This window comes from Lontra canadensis, unplaced genomic scaffold (assembly GCF_010015895.1).
Source record: "Lontra canadensis isolate GAN:19392208 unplaced genomic scaffold, GSC_riverotter_1.0 scaffold7, whole genome shotgun sequence".
NCBI classification, from domain to species: Eukaryota; Metazoa; Chordata; class Mammalia; order Carnivora; family Mustelidae; genus Lontra; species Lontra canadensis.
The window spans coordinates 26,811,003-26,835,921 of record NW_022631001.1 but is presented as its reverse complement, the minus strand read 5'-3'; the positions used below and the strand labels follow the sequence as shown (position 1 = coordinate 26,835,921).

Sequence of the window (24,919 nt, the reverse complement as noted above, 5' to 3'; positions counted from 1 at the left end):
TCGCACTATTGGGTATGTACCCTAACAATACAAATGTAGTGATCCGAAGGGGCATATGCACCCTAATGTTTATAGCAGCAATGTCCACAATAACCAAAGTATGGATAGAACCTAGACATCCATCAATAGATGAGTGGATAAAGATGTGTATAACACACACACACACACACACACACACACACACACACACACAGGAATACTAAGCAGCTATCAAAAAAATGAAATCTTGTCATTTGCAATGATTCAGATGGAACTAGAGGGTATTATGCTAAGCAAAATAAGTCAACCAGAGAAAGACAATGATCCTATGATCTCTCTGATATGAGGAATTTGAGAGGCAGGGCAGGGGGCTTGTGGGGCAGTAGGGAAGGAAAAAATGAAACAAGATGAGATTAGGAAGGAGACAAACCATAAGAGACTCTTAATCTCATGAAACAAACTGAGGGTTGCTGGGGGGTAGAGGGGAGGGATGGGTGGTTGGGTTATGGACATTGGGGAGGGTATGCACTATGGTGAGTGCTGTGAAATGTTTAAGACTGATGATTCACCGACCTGTACCCCTGGGGAAAATATTACATTATATGTTAATATTAAAAAAAAAAGAAAAAGTGAATGAACTCTAAAGGACCAAAAGGAAAAAGAAAGGGGCAAAAAGATTATCTGAAGATATATAAGAAATAATGGCTGAAAACTTCCCAAATTTAATGAAAGATGTGAATCTACTTATCCAAGCAGCTCAACAAATATCAAGGAGGATAAACTCAGAGATCCACACCAAGATACAATAAAATCAAACTGTTAGAAACCATTAGAATGGCTATTATAAAAAAAAAAAAAAATAAAAACCTAGCACGTGTCAACAAGGATGTGGAGTAATTGGACTCTCATCCTCTATGGGTAGGAATGTACTATGGTGCAATGCCAACAGAAAAGTTCGGCAGTTCCTCAAAAAGTTAAACTAAATATTATAATTATATACATATAATTATAATATATTCCCACAATTCCACTTCTAGGTATATACCCACCAAAACTGAAAACAGTAATTGAAACAGATACTTGTGCATCAGTGTTCGTAGCAGCATTATTCACAATAGCCAAAAGGTGAGAATAACCCCTTATGTCTAATAACATATGAATGGGGAGACAAAATGTAATATATACACACAATGGAATATTACTCAGCTTTTAAGAGGAATTAAATTCTGCTATATGCTACGTGGATGAACCTTGAAAACATGCTACGTGAAGTAAGCCAGACATAAAAGGTCACGTATCGTAGTATTCCATTTATATGAGGTACCTGGAATAAGTAAATTCAAAGATAGAAAGTAGAACAGAGGTTATCAGGGATTGAGAGAAGGGAATGAAGATGTTGTTTTAGAGTTTCTGTGTGGGATGATAAAAAATTTCTGGAAATAGGTAGTGGTGATACCACTAAACTTCATGCCACTAAACTGTATGCTTTAAAGTGGGTAAAAATGGTAACATTTATGTTATGTATATTTACCACAATAAAAAGAGGAAATAGGCATATGTTAAAATCAGAATTCTACACAGCATCTATGTAATTTTTCTTAAAATTTCTTCTCTGAACTCTCAAAGCACAGAAAACGTTTTTTCAAATTTGACCTTTGTATGAAAATAAATAACAAATTTGGTCTCACACAATCACTTAGAAATGTTTATTTCAGAATGACTTATAGGAGCTTATCCAGATAAAGGTCCTGACAGCACTTCTCACAGGTTATGACTCAATTTTGCTTCTCTGGACCCACCAGTCAAAGCAGCAAAACTATGTCTCCTTTCAAAAACTGAGGTCACCAGAAAAAGGGTGCCAGGTGGGCAATGAAACCCTACTCAATCACTCACTATTTGCAAGGTGACTTCTTTTGCACTCCTAAAACTTCTACTTGGATTCCAGAGATAACAATTTAAAAAAATCAATACTTTCACTCTATATAGAAACAGTACTTTAAATTGACTGACCCTTTTGCTGCAATAATGTCCAGCAAAGGCTTAGTACTTCAAGCAAACTTACTACACCTATCTATGCTCAAGAAGTAGTTTGGCTGTGAGCAAATGCTGGTCTCCTCCAAGCCTTTCCTCAGGACCCACACATCAGACACTCCTCTCTATTCTCCAGAGAGCACACCATGGCTGCTGTGTTCCTCTCCTTCTCTTCTTCTTCTTTTGTTGCCTTCTCCTTATCTTTCAGCTTCTCCTTATTTAGAGTGAACTGGATTGGATTTGCTGCTGGTCGTGTCCTTAAGTAATACATCCCAGTCTTCAAACCCTACAAAGGAAGCAAATACAGCTATTAGAAATTTTTTTTTTTTTTTAAAGATTTTATTTATTTATTTGACAGAGAGAGATCACAAGTAGACAGAGAGGCAGGCAGAGAGAGAGAGAAGCAGGCTCCCTGCTGAGCAGAGAGCCCGATACGGGACTCGATCCCAGGACCCTGAAATCATGACCTGAGCCGAAGGCAGCGGCTTAACCCACTGAGCCACCCAGGCGCCCCAGCTATTAGAAATTTTAAGAACACTAGGCATTCAAGACCAATGTTTAAAATACACTTCCATAAATCAAATCAGATTTTTTTCTAAACCTGAAATTCCAACTCCTTTAGGAAGCCTTCTCTAAAATGCTTAAGAGGTAGAAAGAGTCAGACAGTATACTGTGTTCCTTTTGCCACTAAAAAAGCTTATCTCTTTGGAAATGTCAAATATTTTTGTTCTCTAGTCTTTTCTTATTTTTAGGTGTATGACTTCCAAGTTTGCCTAAGACAACAAGTCTACTTTATAACTATTTATGGAGATAGACTGTGTCTCTGTAAAGAACAGATGATGACTACTTCAAGGGTCAGGATCATCTTCTATTCAGTATCCCCAAAGCACATAGTATGTGGTCAATAAATATCTCTTAAATTTAAAAAACAAACTGTACATCTGTATAAATACCCAGAAGATTACCAGGTACTAAGGATAGAATCCAGAATCACAGGACTTTACAGTTGGCAATGATAAGCTAAGTAACTGGCCTTTATACTGTAAATAGTTAAAGTGGGGAAACAAAGGATGTTTCTGAATAGGGGGCTGGCACATGTAAAGTTTTATTTTAGAAATGGTAGCAGTGCACAAGACAGCCTAGATCAGATACTAGAAGCAGGGAGATCAGTTAAAAAGCTTAAGAATAATGGCAGTGGAACAGGAAGAAAGATGCTCAAGAAACAGTATAAAGGAACAACCACCACAACTTGGGTGAGTGATTATATGGAGAATAAGGAGAGGATTGTAGGTAACTCCAAGGTTTCAAACCTCAGAGTGAAATAATCCTAAAAGAAACAAGAAAATCCAAAGTGTGATCTGGTACAAAAATCATGACTTGTTTTAACATACTGGATTTGAAATGAAAAAACGGCTAGGTGGCAGTATTTAATAGGTAGCTAGAATATAAAACTGTTCCAATTTCAAAATATCCCAAGCTGGCAATAAGTCCTCCTTGAGTTCCTCCACGAACCTGCTTCCAGCCATAGAAGTGCATACTAGTGAGTTTGCCATAGTTAGGCTCAGCGATATGGATGTTCAAAGACTGGCTTTGATCAATGAAAGCCCCTCTTTCAGCTGCCATCTTAAGAACGGTTTTCTGTGAAATTTCCCACACAGTCTTATAAAGTTGCTTCAGGTCATCAGGAATTTCTGGTATGCTCTGAAGAAAGAAAAACAAATGTTTATTGCAGCCTGGCTGAAGAAATCAGGATAATTAACGTAATTAATGAAACAAGGGTCTAGCCTTAGTTCTACTTCCTGCCAGATCTGACCATACCATTTAGCATCATACAATATGATCCTTATCAGTTTTCCTAAGGCTGTTAACCTCTGGCTTAGAATGTCCAACAAAACTCCATTTAACCAACAAAGTATCTGGCTAGTGGTAATGATTATAAGATCCATTTCTATTTGGATCATAGCCAAACATTCATTATTCTAGAGGTACTTAATAAAAGGAGCTAAGCAGCAATAAATGACCCTTGAATTCTGTAGAAAACAAAAGTAGTCAGGGATGTAACTCACATGTAGACAATCAAAGAAAGCAATGAAACCCTTTCTGGAGTCGACAGAAATAATGTTTTCTTAGGTCTAGGGTTAATCTGCATTAAAACATACAGATTAGCTAATGCTACAATTTCTGCCAGCAAATATAGAAATGTTACAGAAATCCTTATCTGTGTTACCAGGGAAACAAATGTTTAAACAGAGCCCTCCATCTACAAATAAATACTTCTTGATTCTTGGCTGCAAATATTTTATTGTTAAATACTATCTGTGGCTCTGTTTTTTGGACTTTGAGTCCTTGGTCTCCACCGAGGACTTCTTAATTAAGTTTGACTCTCTAATTTCACACTTTATATCAGTGGTCCGAAAATTTTGATGCATTTTGGAATGACCTAGGGGGTCTTTAAAAAATACTAATGCCTGTCTCCAGACATTCTAATTTAATTGTTATGGGGTGCAACCTAAGCTTCAGAATTTTAAAAGCTCCCCAGTTGATTCTAATGTTCAGAGAAGTTGGAAACTACTGCTTTATATTATTGCACAAACAAGAGGGTAAAGTCTAGCTATATAAAGATGTATATAAGCCTACCACAACAATGCAGGTGAACACAAGCCCGTATGACCACAGTGAATGACTTTTCTCTCTACTGAATGGGGTAAGTGAGAAGGTACCAATGTCCAACTTAGATTCTAAAGAGCACACTTGATTTTCATACTGTACCTGGATAGAACCATTGCATGCGATAATCTGATTTTTCATCTCTTCATTCCATAAGCCCCGCTCAGTAAGATCCTTCAGTAAGTGAGGATTTACAATCTGAACAGAAAACCAAAAAAGATGAAGGAATAATAAGAATGATAGGGCCTAAACAGGATCACAGTCCTGGAGCTTAAAATAAATAAGATGACTGAGGAAGTATTTAACATTAAATTAGCTGGTAAAGTGTATCTTTTACAAGATTGAGAGGCCCATCCTACCAAACAAAAGTTATGTTCCTTTAAAATCTTGATCTGTGATTCAAGAAACATAGTATTTGCCAAAGTGAAAAGAACTAGCATTGCCTAAGATGGGTAAATCTGTATGGATTACTTCTCCCCCTCCCCCAGTAAGGAGAAAATAATACTTAAGAAGAAACATTAGAAATGTATCCACTCCAAACCTTATAGAAATTTATTTCAGGAGATCAGGAAATTCACAAATAAAAATCTTTTAAATTAGTGGTTCTCAATCCTAGTTGCACATTAGAATTACCTGAGAACCTTAAAAAAACACTGGTCCTACCCACCAGGAATTCTAATTTGTAAACCAGGTTGAGAACTATTGTCATGGTTCCATATACTTCTTGCTTCTATATACATCTTGAGTTTCACTGTATGTATCTTGAGTATCATCAACTTAAGCATCTGAGGTCATAGTATACATCATTATGATTACAGAATGGTTAAATACCATGTGAATTCTAGTATCAACAAGTTACTTTCCTACCCACCTATCGATACTTTCCTAACGATCATTCATTCTTTCAACAGATATTTATTAAATGTCTATAATTAAATAACATAGAATAATATTGGACATGAAGAGGACTTACTTTATCAAAGCTCTGCCCCCGTACAAAGCAAAAGGGACATACTAAATATGAGTTGGCATTTACTCCCAACATCAGGCTTTTGCAAGATCTCCTGTAGGTCTACTTGTGATCTTCTCACCTGAAATTCTCCTGACAAAACTCTGCGAGTATAGATGTTGCTGGTATAAGGTTCGATGGACTCATTATTTCCCAGAATCTGAGCAGTTGAAGCAGTAGGCATCGGGGCAATAAGTAAACTGTTTCTTATACCATACCTAAACAAAATGAGATTATTAGGTGCTGGTACTAAAGCTACAATCTGCCCGGAAGGGAGCTACTTCATGTCACTGCAGTTAATGCATATGGAGTGAGTGACGTCATACATGCATTAGACTCACATATGACTTTTGAATTTGACCCCTATAGAGATGCATCTCACAGTATGGGTGCTATAGCTCACCCCTCTCCTAAACACCTGACTCCTAAACAAAATTAGCACAATTTTACTGCTGAAGTTTCTTATCATGCCATGACTTATTAGTACTTCATACACTAGCTTGCCTAAGGAAATAATCGAATGGCTGTTGAAGAGTCCCCACCTGTATCAGGGTACATTCATTCAACCCTCACTCTTTTCTACGTGCCCTATGATCACTGTGCTAAGCCCTTTCAGGAAACATAATGATATGAAAGTGGTCAGAATCCAACATCTATCACCAAAATTCTCCACAGGGAAAGATTATGCTCAAAGTATATTCCTGACTTCCTCTATTACCTCTTCACTCATAAGTTCCTAGAAGAAGGTTAACATCTTCTGCCTCTATTCACTGCCAAAGAGAGTGCTTAAGGAAGAATATGCCATCTGAACATGGAGAAATCTTCAAGCTGCCCTTAGCTCATCCTTCAAAGCTCAGCCTAAGAGATGACTACTAGAACATCCTTCCTGACCAGGCAGACAATACTAAATACAACTGTAAGTATTTCTTCCACAAACATTTTCTATGATCTGTACCTTTAAGTATACTTTATGTGTGCTACATGTCTCACCTTACTTAGTCTTAAGTTTTTCAAACACCAGGAATTTGTCTTTCCTATATTCTATACCTCTGGATTTATCCAGTACTTAGCGTAAAGCTTCATGTCCTAATGGAATCTGTACTACTGGGATCTTAATCTCACTTTGAAACTCCTAGTTTTGAGGCATCAAGCAAATCACCAGCGCATTTCATGTCTTACTTCCTCAGTAAAGTGGACAGTGATTTTTCCCGTCCAAAGAGAGGAAACATTTTGAAAAGTCATATATATATGTGTATATATATATATATATATATATATATATATATACACACACACATATATATATATATGACATACTAAACTATGGAATTGTCTGTAATCATTAAAAACATTAGGTAAATCTTCAAGTACTAAGAGAAAGACATCGAAAATAAATCACAAAGTCTTAGGATATATCAAATTTGATCATATTTTTATAACAAAACTGTGTGCATCTGCAAAAGTACTGAAAAAGGTCTAGAAAAATACACACCATTAACAATGGCTATCTCTGGGAAAAGGAATAAGTTGGTTTGTATTTGTTTTGTGGAACAAGTGGTTGGCAGGAGAGGTATAAAGAAGGGCTTTCACCTTCCATTTTATTTCTGTACTTGAACTTTGTTATTCATGTATTAATTCTGAAATTTTAAAAAGTTCTATATAGAAAAATATCCATAGTATTTTGAAAATAAAATAAAATAAAATACATGTCCATTTTTGTAAAAGTTGAATTTGCATATAAATGTACACAGGCACACACGTTTAGAGGAAAGTCTGAAAGATGAAAGACAAAAAGATACAAACAGATTTTTTAGGAAGTGGTATTGGGATAATTTCATTTTACTCCGTTTCACACATACATTTTCCCAAATTTTCTAACAAGTATTAAGTAATAAAACAATTTTAAGGCAAATAGATATTTTTTAAAGAGTATTTTAAAGCTACTGCTTCCTTCTGTAAACATTAAACACTCTGCATATGCATTAATCCAGAGACAACAGGCTCATGAAGAACGTGAAAACAACTTGTTTTATTATTCACTAAGCAAAACATCCTACCCGCCCTTAAATCCTTTTTATTTTCATTAGTTTGAAAGGCCTTAAAAACCTCAAGTTTTAAATTTTTCTTTCAAAATTTAACACATTACCCTCCAAAAGCTCTTCCAAATCCCTAACTTACTCCTGTGACAACCAATTCAGCAAAAGCCATTTAGATGCCCAAGGTAGTTAAGCAATAAATAAAAGTGAAAAACATATAAAAAGCAAGCACACTCAGAAATATGAAGTTTAATGAGAAAAAGAATTGCTTAATCTGGGTAGTTACGCCCCAAAACAAGACCAACTAGTAACACCTACCATTTATTAAGATGCTTTCATTGTACCAAGCTATTTATAGGCTACTATTCATATATTATCTTACAAAGTATTTTTACAAAAATCGTTCTGTAGATAGGTCATTTTCGCCCCATTTAAAAGAGGAAAAATGGGTTTCAGAAGTTAAAATAACATACCTAACTTCTGAAAGCCAGAATGAGAACCTAAACCCTCCTTACTTTAAAACTACCTTACAGCTCTTTGCTTACTTTGCAATCTTTTCCTTGAGAAGTTTCCAGTCCCACAAGTCTGTGGGAGTAACATTCCACATATCATACTGAAGGATCTAGGGAATAAACAAAGCAAACTTAGGACAAATCACTCTGTAACAATTTAAAACCATGACAAAAAGCAAATCACTAACTGCCATGCCCCACAACCCAACAGATGTCTTCTAGTGGAACTGTGTGAGGAATACAAGGTCCAGAGATTTCTCTGAACAAACTTCCATGCAGTCATATTGATCAAAAGCAGGCTAAGAAAACTGGCTAAGGCATATCTCTTCTCCATGTCTCTGTGCCCTCAGAGGGCCCATAACGTATCTACAAACCAGGAAATCCTAACATTCATGTAAGTATGTTGCTGAGATGCATTCTTTTTTTGTACATAAAAATGTTATTCTAAAAAAAAAAAAAAAAGTTATTCTAATTTCATCTTTAATTGCTTTGATCTATTTACTTAGCTATTACGAACATCTATTTTCAAACCAATGGTTATCAGATTTCCTAAATACCAGCAGGAACATCAGGACTAAACATAATGTAACATTTTACTTCACACTGAAGAGACTCATACTACCAATAATAAAGGCAGCGTGGAAAGCAGATCTAAGACAGTTCCCACGTTCCCCAGATGCACAGGCCATGTATAATGTCCTCCTCCTGAGTGTCACTTACATAATCAAGGCAAAGAGGAAAAGTTTCTACAGACGTAATTAAGGTTACCAATCAGTTAATTTTGAGTTAAACAAAAGAGAGATTATCCTGAGGGGATCTGACTTATCATGTGAAAGCCTTCAAAAGAGAAACTGGACCGGGGCCTTCTTGAAACGAGAGACTGTCTCCTACTGGCTTTCAAGAAGGACATTGTCATGAGTTGTACAGGTACAAACAAATGAATTCTGCCAAAGACCAGGTGAGCTTGGAAGAGGACTCTGAGCCTCAGAGCAGACTGTAGCCTCTATCAACACCTTGACTATAACCTTGAGAGACCCAAACAAAATGACCTAGCTAAGGCGAGACTGGACCCCGATTCAAGGAAACAGATAATGTATGTTGTTTTTATCTACTAAATTTAGCAAAAGAAACTAATACAGTTAGCATGCTTCTTAAGTCACTTTTACCAATGACTAGTTCTAAATAAAGCATTAAAATAAAGGGGCATCTGGCTGGCTCAGTCGGTGGAGTATGCGACTCTTGATCTCAAGGTTTTAAGTTCAAATCCCATGTTGGGTGTAGAGATTACTCAAAAATAAAATATTGGGGTGCCTGGGTGGGTCATCTGCTTAAGTGTCTGCCTTCAGCTCGTGTCGTGATCCTGGGATCCTGGGATTGAGCCCCACATGGGGCTCCCTGCTCAGCAAGGAGTCTGCTTATCCTGGTCCCTCTGCTCCTCCCCACCAGCTTGTTTCCTCTCTCTCTCTCTCTCTATTCCCGCACTCTCTCAAATTTTAGTATATGTGCTGCTGGAGCAAGTATACTCTCTCTCTCTCAAATAAATAAAAATCTAAAATAAAATCTTTAAAAAAACCCACATTAAAATAGAGTATCCTTTTTAGTCTAGAGAACAAAAGTACCATATTAGTTTCCTGTGTCCGGTATAACAAATCACCATAAATTTCGTGGCTTAAAATAACAAAAATGTGTGCTCACTTTGGCAGCACATATACTAAAATTGAAATGAATAGAGAAGATTAGCATGGCCCCTATGCAAGGATGACATGCAAATTCATGAAGCATTCCATATTTTTTTTAAAAAAATGTATTCTCTCATAGTTCTGGAAGCCAGAAGCCCAAATGAACATGTTGGGAGGGCCACGCTCTCTCCAGGTGCTCTGGAGAAGATTCTGTTCTTTGACTCTTCCAGTTTCTAGTGGCTATAGGCATTCCTGGGTTATGGGTACATCACTCCGACTTCTGCCTCTATGGTCATGCTGCCTCTCCTCTTCTCTGTCTCTTGTAAGGACTACTGTTGCTGGATTTAGGGCCCACCTGGGTAATCCAGGATAATCTCATTTCAAAATCCTTAATTACATCTGCAAAGACCCTTCTGAAATCCAAAAAGGTAACATTCATAGGTTCCAGGGATCAGGATGTGAATACAACTTTTTGAAGGCTACCATTCAGCTTACAGGCAAAAAGAAACATTATCCATATACTTACTCCTCTGCTAACTGGAGAGCCCTCATAGGTTTCATATGGGCCATGCTCCTTGGCCAAGTCACAGCTGGCTTCCAAGGCTCCATAATAAATGGTTTCAAAGATCTGCTTGTTCAGTAGCTGGGCTTCTGGACTCTCAAACGGATACCTCATCAGAATAAAAGCATCTGCCAGACCTTGTACCCCGATTCCAATGGGGCGATGGCGTTTATTTGATAAGCATGCCTTTGTGCCAACAGATTCAGAGAAGAAGGAGACATTACTGAACAGAAAAGGCAACATTCTGCACCAGATGATACATGCTCTTTTTTTAATCTCTATTTTCTCACAAACATTCCAATGACAGCCATTTAAATGAAGACTGTCAGGCCATGATAAGCTCCCTTCTACTACTTGGATTTCAAGAATTATCAATAAGCAGAGACCTCTATTCATACCTCTGGGATAGGGTAGTAGTTAATATCAATAATTTTATTCAAATTTCGGACAATGACTTTGGTAACTTCAGCCAGCTTCTTAAAGTCGTATGTGTGTTCTGACGTGACATACATATTGAGGGCCAGGGAAGCCAAGTTACAGACTGCAACCTGGAATGCAAAGAAAAAGGGTCAAGAATCACACAATTTTTATTTCTTCCCCCTGTGTCAATGACACCACCATGTAAGCCTCTAATACTCTATATAAATTTTTATATTTATCTCCTCCCTCTTCACTGTTCATTTCTAAATCCCAATACCTATTCACATGTAAGTTGTAAAATGCAGCAGTGAAATAGGTAAGATAAAGAATCTGTGTTCCATAGTCCATGGCTCTATTGCCAGAGTGACCTCCCACTGTGCTCTAATTTCTTATGTCTATCTGTCTCAGTCAGTAGATGTACTGTCCAATACAGTAGCCAATAGCCACATGTAGCTATTTAAATAAAATTAAAAATTCAGTTTCTCAGTTGCACTAGTTCTATTTCATGTGCTCAATAGCCACCAGATACATTTCCATTGCTGCAGAAAGCTCTTCCAAATTACACATTCCCACCTTACTCTCACTGAAATTCTGATAAGCCCCTAACAACAGGGGATCCAAGTTTGTGAATTCCGAAAAAGCTCTTCAGGTGATTTATCACTAGGTGGTAAGCTTTTTCAGGAAAGAAACATATCTTATTTATACTTATATTTTTAGTACTAGTTCCACATCTGGTATATAACAAATGCTTAATAATGTTGAATGAAAACACTTTACTTCCCATTTTGATTATGACTATCCTAACCCAAAAATCTCCACTACCCTCACCTAGACTCCCTCATGCCCTTCATATCTACTCAATTCTACACATATCGCCTAAGTACCCATTTTTAAAGCATAGCTCGGATTGCTAAGTCTGATAAATGTTACAAAGAAAAATAAGGCAGGAAAAGACAAAATGGTTCTAGGAATAAGGACAGAAGGAGTGCCATTTTTAAAACAGAGTTGTCAAGTAAGACCTCACTGATAATGAGACATATGAACAAAGAACTGAAAAGGTTAGACAGTAAGCCACGTGGCTATCTGGGAGGGAAGAGCATTTTCACATTCAAAGTAAACAGCAAAAATCCTGATAAAGGGGATGTACTTGATATACTTGGAAATTAGTAGGGCTGGAGCACAGTGAACAAAGGGGAAAGTAACAGTAGATGAGATGGGCATACCTAGTTGTGCATGAACTCATAGGGCACTGTAAGAATTCTGGATGGAAATTAAGTACTGATACATGCTACAACACTGATAAGTCTTGAAAACATGCTAAGTGAAAGAAGCCTGACACAACAGACTACTGTATTACATGATTCTGTTTATAGAGAAAGCCCGTAAGAGGGAAATCTAGAGGCAGAAAATAGATTAGTAGTTGCCAGGGGCTGGGGGAAGAGAGCTAATGGGTATAAGGTTTCTTTCTGGGTTGATGAGAAGTGTTCTAGAATTAGATATTGGTGATGGTTACATAACCTTGTGGATATACTAAAAAACACTGAAATGTACACTTAGAAGGGTGGATTTTATGGTATGAGAATTATATTTCAATTTTTAAAAAATGAACAAACTCTGGATGGGCTGGAAAGTCAAAGAAGAGTGTTGTGTGGAGGAATGTTATGACCTGATTTTTGTTTTAAGAAGGGTCACTCCAGTCTCTATAGCATAATCTATCTTGTACAATAGTTACTTGAGTAAAGTATATGCCAGTCTTCTCCAACAGTGAATTATACATTTCCAGAGGGCAGGGCCTGAGCCATAATCATTTACATCCCAGAGCACTTGGTAGTGTCTTACACATAGCTGGTGCTCAGTAAACTCTGGCTGAATTAAACCACAACCCTAGCAGTATGTTCAATTCACTTCACATTTTCCTCCCAACTTTAAATTTGTCGTGTTTTTTAGGTCCTAGCATATGGGATCTGCTCCTTCCTCCTCATTTCCATAGTTTACAACCAACATCTAAGCAGCCTGTCATCCAACCACTACAATAATCTCCACAAGCTAACCTCCAACCTCCTCTAACACCAAGACACTCTATTACCAGAAACAAGATCTATCCTTCTCATCCTAGCATTTTTGACGCTATTTTCCTTTCAGGACCTACAAGGGCTTCCTACTCTGTGACATACCAGACATTTCACCTACTATCTCCCCTCCCCCAGCTATAGCCATCTCTGCAGATACCAAACCATAATGTATTTGCTCCATTAGAACAAACTTATTTGACAATCTCTGCACAAAACCTATTCCTGTCTCTGATCTGACAGGCTATTCTTCCCTTTTCCATAAACTTAAAAAACAAAAACAAAAAACAAAAATAAACAAAAAACTATGTCCCATTTCTAGCCTCACCTCTTCTGCAAATCGCCTTAAAGATTTGCCATTAGAATTTTGTCTCTCCATTCACTGAAAGGACTCTCTGCCTGCTTACTGAATAAGCATCCTGACACATTCTTGTGTTTGTCCTAAACTGCCATAACGGAACACTGAGAAAATATTATTACAACAATGGGTGTGTAAGAAAAAAAGTGAGTCTTTTCTATATAGCTTAGACTCTAAGATATTTAAGGGTACAGATCACATCTGTTCCTTTCTCTTGTCATCTCTACTTTAGTGCCCTTCTACTTACAGCAAACTTTGGAAACTCCCTTCCCCCATTTCAAGTAAAATCAAGTAAGGGATTCACAAATAATAACGGCCCAAGATTCTCCTCTCAGGACTCTGGGCAGAAGTTTGTCTACCTACCTCATCTTTGCTGGTATACTCTACTATTTCTGTGCACAGGTTGCTGCATTTGATCGTTCCCAGGTTCTGCTGGTTGCTCTTCCGATTACAGGAATCTTTGTAGAGCATGTACGGGGTACCTGTCTCTGTCTGAGACTCAATGATGGCATACCAAAGCTGCTGAGCTTTTACAACTTTGCGGACACGACCCTGTTTCTCATAACTGAAAGGCAAAGCTAATATTATTTTAATATTCCCTAAGAAAATCTTTATTGCAGACAACTTGAAGACACTAAAGTATAAAATTATGAAAACTCTTATTAAATGTTTACTGTTTTGCTAAGAGAGCAGAGGAAAATCGGGCAGTTCTGGACCCATTAGAATATACCCAAATCCCATTAAATCAGTAATACCCATCATAAGGAAAAAGAGTAACACCTAAAGTTGTCAGATCTACTACTGTGCTATTATTTAATGAACTAGTGACATGTGTCCTAGCTGTTCTTGATTTCTGTGGGCAATATAAAGTGTAACTTTTTATATCATATATATTTATATATTTGCTTTATACTGTAAGACAAAGCAAACTATTAACCTTTACCTTAATTTTTATAAGTATCAATTAAAAACCAAAGCACCTCTTTATAAGTCACAAAGTTTTTGTTTTTGTTGTTGTTATTGTTGTTGTTGTTTTTAAGTCACAAAGTTTTAATTAAGAAAGAAGACAGAAGCAAATTTTGGTGAAGATTCAGGTAGCAAATCTGACCACAATAAAATTACTAATCATATTCTCTCCTGGATACTTCTGAAGATTCCTAGAAACTGGTTAATAACTGATAAGGTTTTGAAATTTGGATCCCCCAAATAAAAGAAACACATGATTAAAAATTACTACTTCATATTTTTTCCCATACCTTTCATATAGCTTCTCAAATTCCTCTCCCCAAACCTCATCCAGACCAGGACATTCATTTGGACACATCAAAGACCAATCCTACAAAGGGAAGAACCCATAAAAGACTTGAAATAACCAACCACACGTAGTCCATTAGGAACATTACAAGGGTTAGGGTGGCTTCCATAGACTCTCTTGGAAATCTGCTATAGAAATAATCATTTCGGGCTCAGGCTCAAACATCTAGTTCTGCCTGTTTATACATGACCTTTTAAGCATTTAGGTCAGATAGAATCCGCTTTAGAGAATAAAAACCCAAGAGGGTAGGAATGGCATCTCTTAATGCTTAAAATGCCTTCCATAGCTTAACACATAGGTGGATTCTTCCTAACCATGATTTAAGATGACAAAAAAGAAAGCTGATATGAATCAAGTTGTTCTTACCAACAGGTACCTCTTTCTTACCTGATTAGTCTCCACTCGTTTCATGAAGAGATCTGGAATCCAAAGGGCAAAGAAAAGGTCCCTGGCACGCTGTTCTTCCTTCCCTGTGTTCTTCTTTAAATCAAGAAACTCAAAAATGTCTAAATGCCAAGGTTCCAGGTAAATAGCAAATGCCCCAGGTCGCTAAAAGCAAGTAAACCATCATTCTTTTCAGAATCAGAATGAAATAAAGAAACTTCGTATTTTCCAAAGCACTTTTAGAATATCACCTTTGGTCTACACTACAATTAAGGAATTAAATGAGAGAATACAAATAAAAGTACTACAAATATAAGTAGTAATATTGTTCTTACAAGTCCAAGAGTAAAAAAGTGCACTTGATAAGAACAAGATGAAATAACTCATCCAAAGTGACCCAGTGAACTGCAGATGGAGCTTCCTTTCGGCTGCCATACAGCTCACTTGACCTTATATAACAGGTACACAAAGCCCACAGGAAATCACCTTAACTTTGACAATAATACGTTGTGTTCTTATTAAAGATCAAAAAAGTGATGTCTTATCAAGGTCTCCACAGATCATTTTTAAAGTCCATCAAGGGAGCTCTCTTTACCATTTTGCAAAATGGCAGGCGAAAAAGCTGAAAAGCTGGATACTAAGTAGAAAAAACCTGAAGCCAAGAAGCTGATGTTGGTGGTAAGGCTCAGGAGGGTAACCCAAAGGCTAAAACGCCAAAGAAGGGGAAGCCCCAATGCAGCCAAAACCCTGTCCTAGTCAGAGGAATTGGCAGATACTCCCAATTGGCTATGTGTTCCAGAAAGGCCGTATACAAGATGAAGTTAAATCTAAATCCAGGGTGCAGCTAAATTTAGATTAGCTAAATCTAAATTAGCTAAATTTAGATGCAGCTAAATCCAGGGTTGAAAAGAAAAAGGAGAGGTTCTTGCTACTGTCACAAAACCAGTTGGTGGTGACAAGAACGGTGGTACCCAAGTGGTTAAACTTCGCAAAATGCTGAGGTATTATCCTACTGAAGATGTGCCTCGAAAGCTGTTGAGCCATGGCAATAAACCTTTCAGTCAGCACTCGAGAAAACTGCGAGCTAGCATCACTCCTGGGACCATTTTGATCCTCCTCACTGGGCACCACAGAGGCAAGAGGGTAGTTCCCCTGAAGCAACTGAGCAGTGGCTTGTTACTTGTGACCGGACCGCTGTCCCTCAATTGAGTTCCTCTGTGTAAAACACACCAGAAATTCGTCATTGCCACTTCTACCAAAATTGATATCAGCAGTATGAAAATCTCCAAACATCTCAGTGATGCTTACTTTTTTTTTTTTTAAAGATTTTATTTATTTATTTGACAGAGAAAGATCACAAGTAGTCAGAGAGGCAGGAAGAGAGAGAGAGAGAGAGGAGGAAGCAGGTTCCCTGCTGAGCACAGAGCCGGATGTGCGGCTCGATCCCAGGACCCTGGGACCATGACCTGAGGTGAAGGCAGAGGCTTAACCCACTGAGCCACCCAGGTGCCCCTCAGTGATGCTTACTTTAAGAAGCTGCATAAGCCCAGACACCAGGAGGGTAAGATCTTTGACACCAAGAAAGAGAAATATGAAATTACAGAGCAGGACAAGGTTGATCAGAAAGCTGTGGACTCGCAAATTCTGCCAAAAAGCTTTAGCTTCAGGGCTACCTCCGCTCTCTGTTTTCTCTCACAAATGAAGTTTACCTTCACAAATTGGTGTTCTAAATTTCTTATAAAGAACCTAATTAAATAACTAATTAATTTTAAAAAATAAAGTCCATCAAGGGAAATTCATAAGCTAACAGGTGATTAGTATGGCTACATAACTGTCAGAGACAGGCTCAAATTACAAACTATCCTGCTGTGAACACTGGGTAAACAATCCAATCCTCTCAACTTTACTTCTCCCTCTGTGAAATCGGCAGAGTTGTGTTTTTGTTTTTGTTTTTTAAGATTTTATTTATTTATTTGACAGAGAGAGATCTGTCTCTGTCTTTTTTTTTTTTTTAGCAATGAATATTTTTTTTAATTATAGCATGTACCTTTCCAGACATAATGCTATTGCACATTTAATTGACTACAATATATGGGAAACAGTTTTTATATGCAGCAGGAGACAAAAAATTTCATTTGATTTGCTTTATTGTGAATTTGCTTTACTGCAGTGGTCTGGAACCCAACCTGCAATATCTCCAAGGTATGTCTGTTCACAGAGAAAGAGATTTATGTTAAGTAATAAGCTCATGTAATCATGATGGCTGGCAAGTCCAAAACCTGCAAGGGTAGGCCAATAGGACAAAGATTCAGAGAACAGCTGATACTTCTCAAGTCCAAAGGTTATCTGCTACCGAATTCTTTCTTGGGGGCACCGGGGTGGCAGAAAGAGAGGGGGAAGCAGGCTCCCCGCTGAGCAGAGAGCCCGATGCGGGGCTCGATCCCAGGACCCTGAGACCATGACCCAAGCCGAAGGCAGCGGCTTAACGCACTGAGCCACCCAGGCGCCCCTGTTTTTGTTTTTTAAAGAAAAAGCTACAAGACTATTACAACCCCTTTTCAAGGTTAGGTATTAATATTAAGTCACAACTTTAAAAATTCTTTGCCAATAAACTTTCATATAAAAAAGCTGACTAGGGGGCGTTGTGGGTACAGTATGTGACTCTTTTTTTTTTTTTTTTTTAAAGATTTTATTTATTTATTTGACAGAGAGAGATCACAAGTAGATGGAGAGGCAGGCAGAGAGAGAGAGAGAGAGAGAGAGGGAAGCAGGCTCCCTGCTGAGCAGAGAGCCCGATGCGGGACTCGATCCCAGGACCCTGAGATCATGACCCGAGCTGAAGGCAGCGGCTTAACCCACTGAGCCACCCAGGCGCCCAGTATGTGACTCTTGATCCTCAGAGTCATGAATTCAAGCCCCGCACTGGGTGTGGAGTCTACTTAAAAAATAAAAAATAAAAATAAAAATAAATAAATAAAAGCTGGCTAGACCATTGGTTGCCTGGAGCCAGGGGCAAAGCATGTATGGGTGGGAGTGATGTGATTAATCAAAGGTGCCTGCAGGAACATTTTGGGGTAATAGGAAATGTTCTAGATCTTGATTAGTGTAGTGACTACACAAGTATATATATTTGTCAAAATCCACCAAACTGTACACTTAAGTGTGTACACACTTAAAGTAAGTAAAGTATACCTCATTAAACTGATTTTAAAAGTGAAAAAAAGTGGGGACGCCTAGGTGGCTCAGTTGGTTAAGCGGCTGCCTTCGGCTCAGGTCATGATCCCAGAGTCCTGGGATCGAGTCCCACATCGGGCTCCTTGCTCAGCAGGGAGCCTGCTTCTCGCTCTGCTTCTGCCTGCCACTCCATCTGCCTGTGCTCACTCTCGCGCTCTCTCTCTCTCTCTCTGACAAAAAAATAAATAAAATCTTTAAAAAAAAAAAAAGTGAAAAAAAGTAGTTGGAAATATATACAGTACATTAAAAGTAGTTAGAAATATATAGAGAGTAAATCATCTTATTTGAAGCATACATGTTTTTAGGTTAAAGATTTTTAGTTCTGATTTCTAGGACTTTCAAGTAACAGAACATACCTTGTTTCCACCTTGATCCACATATCGAGCTGTGTTGTTATATACTCTCAGCATTGGTACAAGGCCATTGGAATTGCCATTAGTCTGAAAAAGACACCAAGAATAAAGGCATCTGGAGTAGAACAATGGGACTAAGAAAGCAAAAGAACAAAATGGTTCAACAGTGAATAAATTACTCTCTTCATATCTGTATAGTCTCATCTGCTCTCCATCTCTCCTTTTGCTTTGCAAACGGAATACCCAATGTAAAATAAACAAAATGTTGGTTTTCTCTAATTATTGCTGTAATGTTGTTGTTACATCTCTTATTTACAATGAGATGTAACATTACAAGTCAAAAGAATCCGAAATCAGGGTAGGTAAATTTAAATTTCATACCTTCTAATGGACATTTATACAGATCTACTTTGGGTAGAGTAAAAACACTACTACAGTGTCTTTTTCCCAAAAGAATTAAAGGAAACTTACAGTAAGAATTATATACAATGGATAAATGAGGACAATAAAGATAAATGGAGATTCTCAACAATAAAATGGAATCTAGAATAAAGATAAGAAAATATAGACTTCTGAAACTAGGAGATACCACATCAAATTTTAAAAATAATCCTTCTAACTCCAAAGCAAGCCTTTAAACAGATTAGAAAAATAAATGAATAGCTCACACTACTATTATGTGTAAGTGCTCCAAAACACTACATAATAATTTCCTTCTAGACTCTTAACTTTATTGGTAGGGTTAGATATTTCCTTCACATTACTGGTGAGGAAACAAACTCAGAAATGTAAAATAACTTATGCTAGCCTCCATTACTGGTAAGCAGCAGAGATAGAATTTAAATCCAGGTCTTACCCAACATCCTTATCTTGACTCTCAATGAATAGTGAACTAGCAAAAGGCTAAACTTACATCATAAGGTGCCAATGTTTAAAGGATGAATCCTGGCTCTATCACATATTAAGTGACTGATCTCTAGAAGTAACTTAATTTTCTATGCCTCAGTTTTCTCACTTGTAAAATGAAGCCAATATTGCCTATACTCACAAAGTAATTGTAAGGAGTAAAGCTCCTGCCATGTGTCTATCTCCTACTGTTGTAGTAAGGATTAAATGTGTAACTCAGGTAAAGCTTTTATAACAGACCTAGCATATAGTAAGCACTCAATAAATGATAGCTGCGCTATTATTATTGAGAAGATGAATCTGAATTCCAAAATCTGACCTAAAAAAAATCCTACAGATCATCTAATCTAAACCAGAAGCTAGAAGTAGTGAAATGACCCACTCCATGTCAAAAAGCCGGCTAGCACTTATCAGGGAGCCAGGTCTCCCAAGCCCGAGCATATGCCCTCTCAACCTGAATCCCTCTAGCCTACAATTTTTTAGTCACAAAACAGAAGCTTACCCCAGCAATGTAGCTGCCAGTAGCTCGAATACAACTCACAGCAACACCAATTCCCCCAGCAGACTTGGAAATCAATGCACACTGCTTTAGAGTGTCATAAATGCCTTCAATACTATCATCCTTCATACTCAGAAGGAAACAGCTATGGGGGAAGAAAAAGGCACAACTCAGCAAGGAAATGAAACAAAACAGAGAAACAACATTGACTATACACCCCAAAAACAGTAAGTTGGGCAAATAAAAGATCTAAGGTTTAAAAAATTCCTAGGTATTTTAGGGGAAAAAAACCCCTTTTACTAGATATGATAGAAGACACATCAATAAATCATATTATTTTAAAAATATCTCGCTGCCTATCCCAGATGCTAGGCCTAGAAGGAAGTTTTATAATAAAATCTAAAATATTAATTTACATGTTCATCAGACTGCAAATGTGCTTTGTCACATTTTCTCATGCAAATTCCTAAGCATACATAACTAATAGGTCTTTCCAACCTATTACTAAGCCAAGTAAAATTAAACATTTATGGAATAAGAAACATCTATCCCATGGTCAAACAATTCTTTGAAAGGCCCTCCAAAATTTAGCTCCTTTACAGCCTTTTGGAAGACAGCTCCCTTAACTTGTGATTTGGATCTCATTCTGCTCCCTACCTCAGGAAATTTACTCTACCAATGATCCCTTCACTATCTTGAATCTACATCTACTCAAATGGATTCTATTCATTAACTTTTTCTGTTAAATGTGCCAACTTCAGAAAGATAATATGACATACTTTGTACTTATCATCTACCTCAAGAAAACAGACACTACAGATGTAGTGAATTAGAACCCCATACTATATCCATGCATTTCTACCTTTTTTTAATCATTTTTAAATTTCTGGTTACGCATTTATTTGTCCTTCTGCAACTTGCTTTTAACTTAATACTGTGTTAGAGATTCTTTCCTACTGTTGTCACTCTCATTAGTTTACTCTCATTGCTATAAATTGTTCCACTGTATAGTATGTCAATATATTTGTCTATTTGCCTGTCGATGGACATTTGGGTTATTTCCAATTTGTTTGGTATTCTAAACAATGTTGCTGTGGGAAATCTTAAACATCTCTCCTGGTGCTTAGGTTGAAGGATTTCTGTAGAATACACACCCAGCAGGGGAATTCCTGGGTCAAAAGACATGTGTGTGTTCCACTTTACTAAAGATTCTCCAAAGTGGATGGGTAAGTATACTCACCTAGCAATGTATGAGACCCTGTGTTCTACATTCTTGGCCAGATTTGTTATTATCAGCCTTTTAATTTTTATCAGTCTGATAAATATGAAACATCTCAATGTATTAACTTTCATTTTCCTAATTACTAAACTCACATGTTTATTCACCAGTCAAGTTTCTTCTGTGAATTATTTCTTTATATCCTTTGCCCATGTTCCTATTTAGTTTTGTCTTGACACAACCCCTTGACAGTTAATATACACTGCCAATATCTTCTCGGTCTGGGGGCACCTGAGTGGCTCAGAGGGTTGGGCCACTGCGTTCGGCTCAGGTCATGATCTTGGGGTCCTGGCATTGAGCCCTGCATCAGGCTCTCTGCTCAGCAGGGAGCCTGCTTTCTCCTCTCTCTCTCTGCCTGCCTCTCTGCCTACTTGTGATCTCTCTCTGTCAAATAAATAAATTTAAAATATATATATCTTCTCTTAGTCTGAAACTTGTTTTTCCACTTTGTTTTTGGTTCACAGTTTTTAATTTTAATGTAGTTAATTTTTCCTTAATGTTGTTTTGTCTAACTATTTTAAGAAATCCTTTAACACTGAGATCATACATATTCTCCGATTAAGATGTAGGTTGAAGTATTAAGAGTCATGACATCTATAGCTCACTTTCAAATGACTCAGACAAAAGAATTTTTTTTAATTTTAAAGATACAAAATATATATGTGTGTATATATAGCAAAATGGTAGCAATTTTTTAATCTAGACAGAGGTAAGTGTATGGGTGTTCACTATCTTTTCTTTAAGCTTTTCTGAATATTTAAAATTCATAGTAAAAAGTAAGGAGAAAAATACACATTTATCTATTTTCTCTAATGCTCTTCTAAAAGATCCTACTTTCATATTTAGATTTTCTTTCTTGAACATGTTTCTGTATATGGAATGAAAAAGGGAAATCTAATTACCTTTCCTTCCGTAAGATAACCAATTTCCCTAGCACCATTTCCCCCAATGAATTGCAATGACACCTTCCCATATAAGCCTAAATCTCTTTCCAGGCTCTCTGTTATACTCCACTGGTTTATTTGTATTTATCAGAGTAAATACCACACTGTCTTTTTTTTTTTTTTAAGATTTTATTTATTTATTTGTCAGAGAGAGAGGGAGAGAGAGTGAGCGAGCACAGGCAGACAGAGTGGCAGGCAGAGGCAGAGGGAGAAGCAGGCTCCCTGCCGAGCAAGGAGCCAGATGTGGGACTCAATCCCAGGACACTGGGATCATGACCTGAGCTGGAGGCAGCCATTTAACCAACTGAGCCACCCAGGCGTCCCAATATCACACTGTCTAATATATCTACCATGGCATTATGGTAGTCCTGAAACCTGGTAGGGCTTATTCTTTAAAACTTGCTATTACAATTTACATCAGTTTCCTAAGGCTGCCCTAACACATTACCACCAACTTGATGGCTTAGAACAGAAACTTATTATCTCATAGTTCCAGAGGCCAGAAGTTCAACTTAAGTTTCACTAGGCCAGAGTCAAGAACACTCCCTCCAGAGGCTCTAGGGAAAAAGAGATTCCCTGCCTCTTCCAGCTTCTAGTGGTTCTTCTGCTTATAGCCACATCACTCCCATTTCTGCCTCCATCTCTATCTTGCCTCTTCTCTCCTGCATGTATCTTACTACCTCAGCCTCTCTCTTATAAGGATACTTCTGACTGGATTTGAGGCCCACCTGGGTAATTCAGGAAAACCTCCCTATGTCAAGATCCTTTTTAATCATACTTTCAAAGACCATTTTTCCTTATAAATTAACATTTACAGGTTCCAGGGATTAGAACTGGTATCTCTGAAAAGCCTAGGAAATTATTCTTAGCCTTTGCTCTCCAGCATAAATTTTGGAATGAGCACATCGACATTTTGACTGGATCCATAACTTAAGAAAAACTGACATCTTTATATTATCAAATCCATTTATGATATAAAATCACTCTCCATTTGTTTCTTAATGTCCTTCAATTATGTTTTAGAATTTTCTCTTTAAAAGCCTTCCACATCTTTTATTGCATTTATTCCTGGGTACCTTCCAGTATCGTAAATGATATATCTTAAAATTTAATCTTCTAACAGCTAAAGTAGAGATCTCCCTTAATTCATATTGAACTTATATCCAGATACTTTGCTGAAATCTTTTTAATTCTGATAATTTATGTGTAGATGCTCTTGAATTTCCTATATAAAAACCATACCATCTGTTAATCACTACAGTTTTGTTCCCTCATTTACAATCCACTTTTTTCTTATCTTACAATGCCACCTTAAGCCTCCACTACAATGCTGAAAACAGAGGTAATAGACCTAAGTTTTTAGTGGATATCTCTTACCTAATAAAGAAAGTTATTTTCTGTATATATCTTGTTCATTTTTTAAAATTATGAGAGAGTATTTGATGGTATAAAATGTTAGTGCAATGGATTACATTAATGCAGTTTTTGATGTTAGCATATCCTTTAATTCCTCAATACACTAATGTTGCTAAGGGGTATTTTTTTTAAATCATATTACTGGATTCTGTTTCAGTGTTCCCTTTTTCAGAAAACGGCATCACCATTAATTCTGTTATTCTACCCATAGCTCAGGAACAAACTTTGCCCCACATCCAAAACGTCACCAAATTGTCAATTTCACCTCCTAAATATCCCTGAATCTGTCTACTCTCTCAATCTCTACTTCACTTCCCTAATCCAAACTACCACAATCTCTTGTACAGACTATTAAGAGTCCTATAATTAGTTTTGGTATTTGTTTTCAAAACAATGTTATTGAGATAGAATTCATATGCCACACAATTCTACACTTCAAGTGTATAAGGGATGGCTTTTAGTATATTCGGATAGTTGTGCAAACATCATCACAGTCAACTTTAAAAAATTTCATTATCAGTGTTTGTCTCTCCAATTCATTTACCACACTGCAGGAGATCTTTCAGTATGTAAAACTCAGCTGATTAGAGCAGAAGTGATTCAATGTTCATTAAATTAATTTTTGTGTGATTAACTGTCTTGTTTCTTCAGGTGGAGCTTTATTTCCCCAATCAAAACCATCTTGGAACATTAAAAATGACCATAGATGACACATACCTAGAAAGCTGTGGGCGGTTGGTACCAGCATTGAAGAGAGTGGGAGAGGCATGGGTAAACCACCTCTCAGAAAGAAGGTTATATGTTTCGATAGCAGCATCAATATCTTCTTCATGAATCCCCACAGACACCCTCATCAACATATGTTGTGGTCTTTCTGCCACTAAAAACAAAAGGAGTTTCAAATGATGGGACATGTCAGAAAAACTAGGCCGAGACATGCACCTGAGTCAAAAAAAGAACACCAGAAGACAATTTAAAAAACTTTCTACCAATAAGCGCCAGCAATTATTCAAAAGCCAAACCTAAAGTTAAAAATGTTAGTGTTTAAATAGAAATATTAAGGCTTATAGCTCAGAGCTCTATATTCAATGTAATCAATAGAAAACATAACAAACACGTTCATTTCTCACCTTTCCCATTGATCTTCAACAAATAGGATCGCTCCAGCGTCTAGAAAAACCAAAGCAACCAAAATACTTCCAGAGCACAGTTTTTAAAGACACAAGAGATATATCTTTCACAATAATGCAATCTATTTTTTTAATTT

General features: G+C 37.2%; 1 protein-coding gene, 1 non-coding gene and 1 pseudogene across 2 annotated transcripts in view; 2 read left to right on the top strand and 1 right to left on the bottom strand.

Annotated features, from left to right (window-relative positions):
• Positions 1-1,656: 1,656 nt before the first annotated feature.
• Positions 1,657-24,919, bottom strand: part of RRM1 (ribonucleotide reductase catalytic subunit M1) — a 37,605-nt gene continuing 14,342 nt past the window's right edge. The window contains exons 6-19 of the mRNA XM_032853263.1: positions 24,783-24,822; positions 24,370-24,532; positions 20,017-20,158; positions 18,612-18,695; positions 15,025-15,186; positions 14,579-14,658; positions 13,686-13,887; positions 10,874-11,023; positions 10,440-10,661; positions 8,268-8,344; positions 5,769-5,904; positions 4,780-4,875; positions 3,523-3,711; positions 1,657-2,296 (exon numbers count right to left, since the gene is read on the bottom strand). Coding sequence (XP_032709154.1) covers positions 2,108-2,296; positions 3,523-3,711; positions 4,780-4,875; positions 5,769-5,904; positions 8,268-8,344; positions 10,440-10,661; positions 10,874-11,023; positions 13,686-13,887; positions 14,579-14,658; positions 15,025-15,186; positions 18,612-18,695; positions 20,017-20,158; positions 24,370-24,532; positions 24,783-24,822 — 1,932 coding nt within the window. The 3' untranslated portion in view covers positions 1,657-2,107. The remainder of the gene's footprint in view (positions 2,297-3,522; positions 3,712-4,779; positions 4,876-5,768; positions 5,905-8,267; positions 8,345-10,439; positions 10,662-10,873; positions 11,024-13,685; positions 13,888-14,578; positions 14,659-15,024; positions 15,187-18,611; positions 18,696-20,016; positions 20,159-24,369; positions 24,533-24,782; positions 24,823-24,919) is intronic.
• Positions 9,922-10,027, top strand: LOC116865464. Its single transcript, XR_004382194.1, has one exon. It is a non-coding gene; the product is annotated as a U6 spliceosomal RNA (small nuclear RNA).
• Positions 15,628-16,751, top strand: LOC116865122 (annotated as a pseudogene).